This window comes from Rhipicephalus sanguineus, unplaced genomic scaffold, assembly GCF_013339695.2.
Source record: "Rhipicephalus sanguineus isolate Rsan-2018 unplaced genomic scaffold, BIME_Rsan_1.4 Seq216, whole genome shotgun sequence".
Taxonomy (NCBI): domain Eukaryota; kingdom Metazoa; phylum Arthropoda; class Arachnida; order Ixodida; family Ixodidae; genus Rhipicephalus; species Rhipicephalus sanguineus.
This window is the reverse complement of record NW_023614789.1, coordinates 3,394-13,963: the sequence shown is the minus strand read 5'-3', so window position 1 is coordinate 13,963 and position 10,570 is coordinate 3,394. Positions and strand designations below refer to the sequence as shown.

Below are 10,570 nucleotides of genomic sequence, written 5' to 3'. Positions count from 1 at the left end.
TCTAGCTCCTTGCTAATTTGTTGAATGCAGGCTACAGCAACAAAGAACTGAAATTTGTGCTAACATTCTGATAGAAAAATATTTTAATCTCTTCTAAAAAATGCATTCAGCATAGCGATGTTTCTTCATGCTGCCACTTAAGTGAGTGTATTAATGGTGTTTGATAGTAGCTGAATAAAGAAAGGTGGTGCTGACATTATGTCATGTTGTAGCTTCTGCAACTAAAAATTTCTGTACAACATTTATAATTTTGTTACTTTTTTATGAAGTTAGTTTGGCAGATGAGATGTCTAATATGTCCACTGAAATCTGAGAACACTGTAAAACAAAAGCAGTTGTTCGCGTTAGCTTTTGCGAAAAAATTTTAACCAGTCGATGTTTATGTTCATTTTTTGTCTGAGAGTGGTCACAGACAATTTTTTACAGATGCGCTTTTCCATTGTGGAATTTACTGAAGAGAAAACAGTAGCTGTTGTGCCCAACATATGGATTGTTGGTGGCAAATGCTATTGGCCACCAGGACCTGGCTGCAAAATGGCGACTGTTCAAAAAGCAAAAGCCCCCAACAAAGACTGGAAAATGTACAGCATTGTGGTGAAAACTACCTACAGTAAGTTTATTATGGATAGCTTTAACTTGAGTATGATGCATGCAGTTTCTCTGAATATGCGGGTTCTTATTATAGGCACATATCAAGAGGCTCGTAGAAATCTGGATCAAGCTCAGTACTCTGATGTTGAATCTGAGCACCTTCAGAAACGGAAGGTTAGACTGACCCTTTGGTTTACCATCATGCTACTCATATCGCATTTATGTTCTTTTTTCCCCACTCCTCGAACCTGCTGTGCAGTTTCGAGACAAAGCCCACAGTCTGTTCTGTCTTTTTAATAAGGTGTCAAAGCCAAGTCGTTACATCAGCGATGATGAAGTGCCTACTTTTCATTCACGCCTCACTGGTTCAAATGGACCGTCCACAGATGAACGTAAGTTGTCATACGAAGAGATTATTCTCTTTTGTAATATTCCTTTTTGCATGCAGGAATGGAGAACACTTGTGCAAATGCTTGCGACGAATTTCACGAAGGAGGAAACCAGTTGCAAGAGATTGGCAACCAACAGAAAGGACAGGCAAGCAGCAGCTCACCCTTTTACAATACGTCATACTAAGTCTCTCTTTGTTGCCACACTCGGTCAATGCTGCATATTTCTTTTTAAGATGTCAAAGCCAAGCCACACCTTCAATGCTCTTTTGAAACCCCCCAGCAGCTTCCCTGGCCCATCTGGTTCAACACGTAAGCAAATAAGTCCTTAAGAGTGCTGCTTGTCTGACATGGTTTTGAATTTGCAGACAGAGACTGCGACACTCCGGCAGAAAACACTGAAGGTAATCATCCACATTTCTGGCCTCATCTTCAGTTGACTAACTACTCAATACTTTGCAGATCTTTCAAGTGACTCTGACGAATCGGAAGATGGTTGTGGTAAGCATTGTACTTCCACTTTCCTTATGCTGGAGAGCATATATTAACTTATATGTAATTTTAAAAAAGTATCCTTATAAAGGCGCCATTGAAGCATGTAAATCAATTTAGCTGTATCTAAAACTTAAGATTTCTAGGCCAAGTTGTAGGGCTGCTAGGAGCCCAGCACAATAAATTGCATAGTTTCCCTTGAATGGATATTTAGTCATCCCTATATTCTGGGCAGCTGGGTGACGTTGCAGCACTTTCTTTGCAGAGATGCTGGATGGCCAGGAGACTGAAGCTGGCATGCGTGACTCTGGTAAACTGTGAAAGCTTCTCGTTAGTCATGTGTTTTCAGTTATATATGTGCCCCCGGTAAACTTATCAGTCCAGTACTGACACTTTTTTAACCAAACCTGCATTAAAATTTTCATGTTTTGTCTGCAGCCATGGCTTCACCTCCTGCACGGGCAAAAAACAGGAAGGCGCTAACCCCAGAGGGTACGTTCAGCATCAACTAATGAGATTTTCATAGGTATTGTCTGGTTAAAGTGCAACTTTGGATGCATGTTCATGTTGCCAGGTGCAATGTAGGGCTAGTATACTTGAGAGGAATTAGTGTGCTGTTTTTTGTTGTCAATACAGCTTTTCACGTATTCACTAAAGTAAAGCTTGTCTTATTCCTCCACCTCCGTGTAGGGTAGCCAGCCAAGCCAAGCTTGGTTAACCTCCCTGCCTTTCGCCTTCGTTTTTCTCTCTTTCTATTCATTCTTCCCATGTGTGCCTGACTGATTAGCATACATGAAGTTTCTGTAAAGGACTCCCGACATCGAATGTTAAAGCTTGAAATGTTTGTGTTCATTGATTGTCTAGCGTACACAGGCATTACTGACTTGAGCACATCGTTCCAAATTAATGTGGTGAATGTTGCCTTTGAGAAATTTTAATTTGGTTTTGAATAACCGTGACTGTTCATCTGAGTAGGCAGCACATCTGGATATTGTCACTAGTATGATTAGGACAGGGGCCTCCTGTGATGTTTAACGATTAATGAGAGTATTCTCAGTCTCACAGACAAGTTTGCAGCGTTATTCTTCACTCTGTTGTGTGGCTGCTGTCAACGTGGTTCTGGCTGTTGGCACCAGTGCATGGCTTTTTTGAGTACTGTAGCAAGGAATTTTTTTTTTCAAAAGGGCACACTCGTGATAGAAATGTGGGTGCTCGGCAGGTGGGTGTGTTGTGTCGTTTAATTGTTTACAGAAATTTCCGCGCTAACACTTGCCTGGAGTGTCACACCCTAACTTCCACTAAAGCATTCACATGCACTTTCAAGGTCGCCAAAGTGCAACCACATCTGGCCATCCACGTCGTCCGTCTTTCTTTGTGTTTGTTAAAAAATTTTAGCGCTGTTCCCCTTCTTCGCACTATCTACCAACTCACTAGCCCAAGCTTCAACCTTAGCACATCTGGCATTAGGGCACTCCCCTGTGGTAGGCCACTAGTTTATAATTTTAGGTGGGAGTTTTGAGTGATGTCGAAATTGATCATAATTATACTTGGATAGTTATGATGCATTACAATATTTGAAGTTCAATTTTGGGATTATCAGAGCTACAAATTAGCACAAAAGTCACAAACAAAGATTGGTTGTTAGGGGTCTGCAGGCTTTTTGTACCATTTTATTTCGGAGTTCCAGCATGAAGTACTCGTGAAGCTGACAGTGCTGCGAATGGTTCAAAAGCAGCATGGGGAACTTATACATGGGCTGATCGGCCGGCTTCGGTCCAATGCTGCCAAAGGAAATGCACCTTTAGTTTCCAGCCCGTTCTCGGAGTACGAGTCACTGAAACAGTTCGATAACAAGTTGACTGGCCAGATGAAAGATGTGCTTGTAAGTGCATTGAGGTTGTGTGTTGTGTGTGTTTTGCTGTCTGAGGGCCACCTAATGTCTTCCTTCTTTTCAACACTAGTGCAGTGTGTAAATCCTCAGCCAGCACTTAATAGAATTTTAATTTGTCCCCTAGGTTACATATATTTATAGAAAATTTGAAGTAGTCGATGTACTCTTTTAGTAAAGCCATTATTTTTATATATATTCATGAGATATGTGCAGTTTTTAATTGCATGCTTACGATAAGTGTATATTGGCTTGCCTCTATTTCAGGTGGAAGAGCTTGCCAACAAAGGTGGAATCAATGCTGCTGCGTGCACAAAAAGAATTCTTTGCTACCTGCTCTGTGACAATCTTGCAGCGGAATTCTCATGGCTTGGAAAAAAAGGAAAGCGTAGATTCAGCGAGCTCCGTCTTGCCTCTTGCATAATAAGTAAGTGTTTTTCATGTACTTGATTGATAGCTTCTCTTGTTTCCTTGGTGAAAGAGGTCTCTCCGTTCAACTAAAAACTGTCAGGTGGCTGCCATTTGGACTTTGCTTTAAATGTTTTAAGCATCATGCTTTTGCTTCTAGGATTACAGAAAAGGGAGAAGGCAGGGAGGTTAACCAGACAGCAGTCCAGTTGGCTACTCTACGCAGGGGTATTGTTGTTATAGTGTTGTTACTGGTGGATCCGGAGGGGGGGGGGGGTCAGATGTCCTAACTCCTTCCCCTCCTTAATTCTTGAAAGCCGAGTGTGTGTGTAGTTATCAATGAATCAACTTCGTGTTTAGTCCCTCTTAAAAACGGGTGGAAAAGAGGTGAAAGAAAGCTGTCTTTTGGTTTTGTTTTTGCTCCTATCGCAAGGGTTCACGGCAGCACAGTCACGTTTGCATATTTATACCAATCAATAGAATAGTGAAATATATACATCATTTTGAACATGGAAGTAGAGCTAAGATCGATAAAGGAACAACATGGGGAATATAATCATAGTGCACAAAATATTACTAAATAAGTCACTTGCATTTACAAATTTATTACAAATTTAAAGCTTTAAGTATCAGACTTCTCATTAGCTGCCCCCCCCCCCCGGACAAAATCTTGTATCCGCCTTTGACGGTTGTCATCGGAAAGAAAATCAGGCTGTTGGCTTGATTGAATGTTTAAGTTGGTGTCACTTTTTGTCTCTCAATTATTGCTTTGACTTTCTCAAAGGTGCTGTGCAAAAGGTTCACGCTGCAAATAAATTTGCCAATGAGGCAGCCATTCGAGAATGGCTGCGTCATGCCCCAGCAAGGCACAGGAATGCAGCAAGAGGTAATAAACCTGCTATGCATTTTGCAGTAAGCTTAAAGGAACTGACAGCTAATTTCTGCAGTGCCCAGTTTTTTTCTGTTGCAATCGAAGCTCATTGGTCACAGTATCCAGTCAGTGTGATGTAAATGGAAAGCACTGTAGAACGTTTTTTAAAATTTTCTATCTGCTCTGTAGATTGAGTTGTGCTTGGAAAACATGCTAGAAACAGTGATATGTGAGCATGATAAAATCATATGCCAGCATTTGCGAGAGTTTATAGGCTATATCAGTAGTTCTGCTCATCCAGTGGTGGCACCCATTTATGGTAAAACTAGTAAACAGCTTTTTGTATCTCACATGAAGACTACAGTATATGTAATCACTCTTAAGTTTGCCTACAAAAGCACTTGAGTGCATCTCCATGCAATCATGGACACCACAGTTCACAGCAGGTGTGCTGTTCCACCGTTGCCGTGATGCTGGCTTTGCTTCTCAGAACATTTTTTTTTTATCTTGTAATGCTATGGAATAAATAAAGTGCACATGGCTGTGTGACATAAAGACCACAGTTTAAGCAAGAAGTATAATGTATTAAATGACAAGAAATTGCATAGTTAGCTCAATTCTCTGTCACATTGTACCAAGCCTTCCCTGCAGAAGCGGTACATGCATTTTTTTTTAACTTTCTATAGCACTTTATACTTCCTACTTAAATCACAAGCACCATGATAAAAATAGTCCCGAAAGTTAGTTTTCATTTCCACTAGAATCTTGTGACATGTTCTGATCAATTGTTGAGCCCTTTAATGGTTATGTTTCTCATCATATTTGGACGTTAAGTTGCCACCTGAGAAATTTTCAACAAGTTGAATGTTATCCCATAACTTTATGACACAATGTGGCAGACAATTAGGCATACACTGGAAACTCAAATGTGTGTCCAGTGTAGCTCTTATCTGCTGCACTTTAGTATGAAAACATCACTCTTTGTAGTATGATGTTCCGAAACTGAAATTTACAACGAAGCACGAATTAGTGAAAGGTCTTTGTATTTATTTATTGATACTCTTAAGGCCCAAGGGCATTTCAGAGTGCTCTTTAGCTTCTAGGAATAGCTATACTTACATATGCTGAAATGAGTAACGTGGTTATTGCTCATGTATGCATTATTAATCTGCATTTGCTGTGTTTCTGCAGTATGCATCATCTGTCTCAATTTCTTCTGCTAAGTTGAGGAGTGGGGCATTATAATCCAAGCCAAGCATTTCTTTCTCATGGTAATATTGAGTAGCAGTACTGCTGGTATGCTCATGCTTGGAATGTCTTATAGTATTTCTTTTCGCTGTTTTTGGATAGCTTATATTGACTCTCTTTTTTGTTGTATTCTTAGGATCAAGTGGTTGTGATGAGTAGCCGTGCAGCAGGATGAAGCCTTAAAGGGGAACTTCGTTGAAGACTTTTGTTCAGCAATTTTTCATTCACATCACTTCGAAGCGTTCAAGGCGAACTTCATTGAAGACTTTTGTTCAGTAATTTTTCATTCACATAACTTTGAAGCTTTCAAGGCGAACTTTGTTGAAGACTTCTGTTCAGTAATAATTTATTCCCATAACTTCACTTACATTACCCTTACATTCAAAGACTGATTTCATTTTATGTTCAATAAATGTGTTTGAAAACAATGTGCTGTCTGCTGCAATAAATCTCTCAGGCCTTGGACTCAGCATAAACATGCAGGTTAGACGGCAGCTTGTGCTTGATGATAATGCCAGGCTGGTTGGGGCTTTCTTTACCAAACATTGCTAAAATTTTGTGAATGAGAACTTTTTTTCTATGCACTTCCTCAGGCTTGCTGCATGTATAGTTTTGTGTGCTAGAGACCTGCGCTCCCACTGCAGTCTGGCTCTTAGCTGGTGTGCTATACTTATAGAAAGCATCAACGCCGTGAGGCTGGCCTTAAATTTGTCTGACAGCAATCCGGCCAGCCTCACGCCTTTGATGCTTTCTATAAAGTATAGCCGAGCGGCAATAAGCAAGACTGCCATGGGACCGCAGGTCTAACACACCAACCACATGCGGTAAGTGTGCGAAGTGCATGAAGAAAGCTTTTATTTACTAAATGACAATGTCTATGTATATCTATTAAATGTCCATTCAGTGTTCATGTGTAACGTGCCTGCAACCTTACTCGGTCGAGCTTTTTATAGTTGCGGGTACATCTAATCTTCGTAATTTGGATTTCTATGGATATCTAAGAAACATTTACAACGTCCACGAGAAACATACCATGGATGTCTACACAATATTTGTGGTTCACTGGGGTGTCACAGTGGCAAGTGTTTCTTTATTGAACGCGTCAGATTCTAGGTTACCAAACGCGATACTACCCCCTTTCACAATCGTTTGAGAATACGGGCCCTGGACCGGTATTTTCTTTTCGGCCGCTTGTGACTCAGTCCCACAGCATCCCACAAGAGGTCGCCGCCGAAATAAAGCAGAGTTTTCGTTTCGGTTTTGTTTTCTCGCTTTAAATGTGTACTGTCGTACTGTTCCTTCACTGTACGACATTGTAATTGCATTTTTAGACATTCCACAGATATCAGGGTGTTGAGATCTGCATTTATAATTTATGCTTTAACCATTCGAACACCCTAAGGAGAAGAACGCGGGACCAGTTGACTTACGTAAACAAATATGTTTCGTGCTACTGCACGCATACTGTGTTCTAAACTTTTTTCTCAATTCTCGTGATGTGCTTGTAGTCTTCCGAAGTCCCTACAATCTAGCAACGTCCAGAGAACAGACTTAGCTTATAGAAGCCCGTATAAATGAGGCAAAGTAACAAAATAACACAGCTGAAAATTTTTTCACTTGCTTTTTATCGTAAGTGTCAAACACAAGTGTCTTTGATAACCTTCGACTGTCCATCCGTTGATCTCCTTCCTAATACCCTGCTTCACTGAATTTCATCAGTTTAGCAGCCATCTTGATCTATTCCGAATGTTAAAAAAGTAGTATTCTATAAAACCTACTGTTTCATTCTTTATCTGAGTCATCTGCTATTCACCTGCTGTCATATTCATTGTTGCATGTGATCAGAAAAAGGCCAGCATGCCTCCTTTTTTCAACATCATAAAGTGTTGTGCGCTGCATCGAGTAGGTCGGTATATGAGGTATGTAGATCAAAGCCTTTGCGAAGTAGATGCACTGAGCCTGCCCATTCTAAAATGAAGTTCCGGCAATCCAATAGATTTCGGCACGCACTCGCAACCTGCAGATACGTACCACAGTAAGGCGTATTTTTAAGCCTAGCTGTATCAAACTAAAAAGTAAAGCACACCTAATGCAAGACGGGGTTCTGAGAGTGGCACTCGCACAGGCTTTGTTGGTAAACCTGTCATTATGTGCGGGCCATCTTTTTTTTTATTTTTCGATGTATTGATCCTCGCCCTCCACCAACCCATGAAAGCTTTCTGCACCTAACGTGGTTTTGCACTTCCTCCTGAATTGGCCGCATTGCAAGCCTTCTGCGCCACACCTAGTTTGGCCCTGCCTCCGAAACCGGCACTCCTTTAACCATGCGATGATTTCGTATGACATCATCACGTGAAGTCATAGCGACGTCACAAGATGGCGTCATTCAATTACATTCGATTTTGTTTCATCTCAAGAATGAGGGCAAGTTCGGGAGGAAAGTGACCTTAGTCACTTGAGGAGAAACCGAGCCTCCATGATACATCGAAAGCAACGAGGACAATGGGGTGACGGATGAACACAAAACTGCACAAAATCTTCGAAACGTTTTGCGCAGTACAAGTGAAAATATGTTTGAACAATAATGCTGTACATACAAGCTCGAATATAAGTACTGCTGACCCGAAGGTCGCGGGATCGGATTCCGACCGCGGCGGCTGCATTTTCGACGGAGGCGAAAATATCTGAGGCCCGTGTACTTAGGTTGACGTGCACGTTAAAGAACCCCAGGTGGTCGAAATTTCCGGAGCCCTCCACTACGGCGTCTCTCATAATTAGAGGCGGGATTTTTAGGCACTAAAAAGCGCGTTTTAGGCGCCTAAAATAGGCAAGAAAAACAGCGTTTAAGGCCTGCAAAATCGTAAATATAGGCACAATAAATTTTTACACAGATTCAAATAATCTCAAACAAAGATGTGCCCGATCTGCATCTACGACAGGAAAGCCAGAAATGTTGTTAATGATGGTACAAAGGCACCAACGGTGCGCGTAGATCTATGACCGGTGCGAACGCTTGGTTTCAGCTCGAGGTTCTGTCTCGGGGAGTTTCGACATCCGTGTCGTGTCTGTGACTGTCTGGTTTAACTCTAACCTCTCTACGCTGAGGATCAACGTAAAAACAACCCAGCATCACCTAGCTAAAGCCTTACAGCGACCTAGAAGCAATCTTGAAACAACCTGCATCACCTAGCTAAGGCCTAGAAATAACCTAGAAGCAACGAGATGAGTCTGCAGAATCGTCCAGTTTCGCTGTTTCGAGCTTTGCGCGGCTTAGTGCAAGCTTCGTCCAATTTTTTTCTTTTTCCTTTTTACTTCTAATCGCAGCGACAGACAGACAAGGAACTTTATTAAGATAGTCCTGAGGAGCACCGCAGCCGTTCAGGGCGGCAGCGCCGCGTGTCGCTCCCACGTGGGGACGGGGAGGCCAAGCCTCACCGCCGCGTCGTGGGCCCTGTGGACGGCCCTTAACTGGTGTAGTAGATTCGAGCTTAAATACATAATATAGCGGAACAAAACTAGGACAGAGAAAGAAGCACACAGGACGACCGCTGCTTCTTTCTCTGTCCTTGTTTTGTTCCGCTATATTATGTATTTAAGTCAAGACCAACTAGCCCAAATTTCAGCTTTAACTAGATTCGAGCTCCTCAGCTCGGAGCACCACTATTCTTCACTGAGGCGTTGAGGGCCCCGTAAGGAGGGACACCGCCAGAGCATGTGATCTAAATTGCTTCGCGCGCCACAATCGGGACAGTCCGGTTCAAGAGCATCCGTGTAAGAACTTAATGGTTGATACACTAGTATAAGACCTGGTCTGCAGCATTCGATGCGTGGCAGCCTGCGGCCTGGAGAGTTTCTCGTGCGGAAGAGGAAACGTTCGTCTAGACAGCTGGAGTGCTTAGAAACCTTGTTGAACGTGAATAAAGGATCTCGAATGACCTCCTGGCCAGTCCCCGAGGTACCGCCTCCGTCCAACCCGGCGCGGTGGGTTAGCTCGCGCGCGCGGGTGTGGGCGACCTCGTTGAGGTTAGCCAGACAGGATAAGTGCGACCCGAGATGAGCCGGAAACCACGTGATGGTGTGTGAGGAAATGACTGTCACCAAGGATGTGTGCGACCTCGGCGGAAACGGAACCTTATGCAAAGGCTCTGATAGCCGCGCGAGGATCGGTGTAGATTTGATGCCTATTCTCGTCAATTAAAGCGAGAGCCAACGCGGCCTGCTCGGCTCTAGCCAGGGTGGTATTCATGAGAGATGCAGAGTAGAGAACTTCACCACTGTAGTGCACTAGGACGGCCGAAAAGTTTGCCGATCCGCCATACTGCGCGGCGTCCACAAAGCATGCGAGATGCCAAACTAATCTGCCTCAATTTCGCATGCGTTTGTCTACAGTCCGGCGCGATTTGAAGGTTATCGCGTGAGCGTCGACCAATTGAACTAGAACAGCGCCACGTCCCAGAATTCTTTTTCGAGGAGAGGGAGGGCTTCACTCACTCTTTTTGCTGTTCCTTAAGCTGCGATCACTCCCGTCTAACGAAGGCACATTTTCATTTCCTTTTTTTTATGACAACGCGATATATTTTGTTCAACTCAGCAAGCCGTTTAAATGAAGCAGTGCCAAGCATGCGCCTTACCAGATGTTACCCAGCAATCATTTTCATTTCCGCGGAGATAAGAGCCAACGCA

General features: G+C 42.8%; 2 protein-coding genes across 4 annotated transcripts; both read left to right on the top strand.

Annotated features, from left to right (window-relative positions):
* The first annotated feature begins 338 nt into the window (after positions 1 to 338).
* LOC119376751 (uncharacterized) lies at positions 339 to 1,984 on the top strand. Its single transcript, XM_037646486.2, has 9 exons — positions 339 to 610; positions 686 to 765; positions 893 to 983; positions 1,040 to 1,128; positions 1,217 to 1,292; positions 1,349 to 1,384; positions 1,443 to 1,481; positions 1,738 to 1,782; positions 1,911 to 1,984. The coding sequence occupies exons 1-9, from the start codon at positions 376 to 378 to the stop codon at positions 1,982 to 1,984; spliced, it is 765 nt and encodes a 254-aa protein (XP_037502414.2). The 5' UTR covers positions 339 to 375.
* A 982-nt stretch (positions 1,985 to 2,966) lies between these two features.
* LOC119376752 (uncharacterized) lies at positions 2,967 to 6,231 on the top strand. 3 transcript variants are annotated; one of them, XR_005180647.2, is made up of 3 exons: positions 2,967 to 3,354; positions 3,628 to 3,787; positions 4,553 to 4,592. XR_005180647.2 is itself a non-coding variant. In XM_049411471.1 (3 exons), exons 1-3 carry the CDS (start codon positions 3,193 to 3,195, stop codon positions 6,044 to 6,046), a joined length of 345 nt encoding a protein of 114 aa, XP_049267428.1. In that variant the 5' UTR covers positions 2,967 to 3,192; the 3' UTR covers positions 6,047 to 6,231. The 3 variants fall into 3 exon arrangements, 1 of the variants encoding a protein (XP_049267428.1); XR_007414614.1 differs by lacking the exon at positions 4,553 to 4,592 and adding an exon at positions 3,929 to 4,017; XM_049411471.1 differs by lacking the exon at positions 4,553 to 4,592 and adding an exon at positions 6,024 to 6,231.
* The last annotated feature ends 4,339 nt before the right edge of the window (positions 6,232 to 10,570 follow it).

What these genes read in the sequence shown, in the direction of transcription:
- LOC119376751 (XM_037646486.2), top strand. Translation starts at nt 376, where the DNA reads ATGTTTATGTTCATTTTTTGTCTGAGAGTGGTCACAGACAATTTTTTA. An exon ending in AGCACCTTCAGAAACGGAAG is followed by an intron (nt 766 to 892) that starts GTTAGACTGACC and finishes CTTTTTAATAAG; the next exon opens with GTGTCAAAGCCAAGTCGTTA. An exon ending in TGGACCGTCCACAGATGAAC is followed by an intron (nt 984 to 1,039) that starts GTAAGTTGTCAT and finishes TTTTGCATGCAG; the next exon opens with GAATGGAGAACACTTGTGCA.
- LOC119376752 (XM_049411471.1), top strand. Translation starts at nt 3,193, where the DNA reads ATGGTTCAAAAGCAGCATGGGGAACTTATACATGGGCTGATCGGCCGG. An exon ending in GCCAGATGAAAGATGTGCTT is followed by an intron (nt 3,355 to 3,627) that starts GTAAGTGCATTG and finishes CCTCTATTTCAG; the next exon opens with GTGGAAGAGCTTGCCAACAA. An exon ending in TCTTGCCTCTTGCATAATAA is followed by an intron (nt 3,788 to 6,023) that starts GTAAGTGTTTTT and finishes TTGTATTCTTAG; the next exon opens with GATCAAGTGGTTGTGATGAG.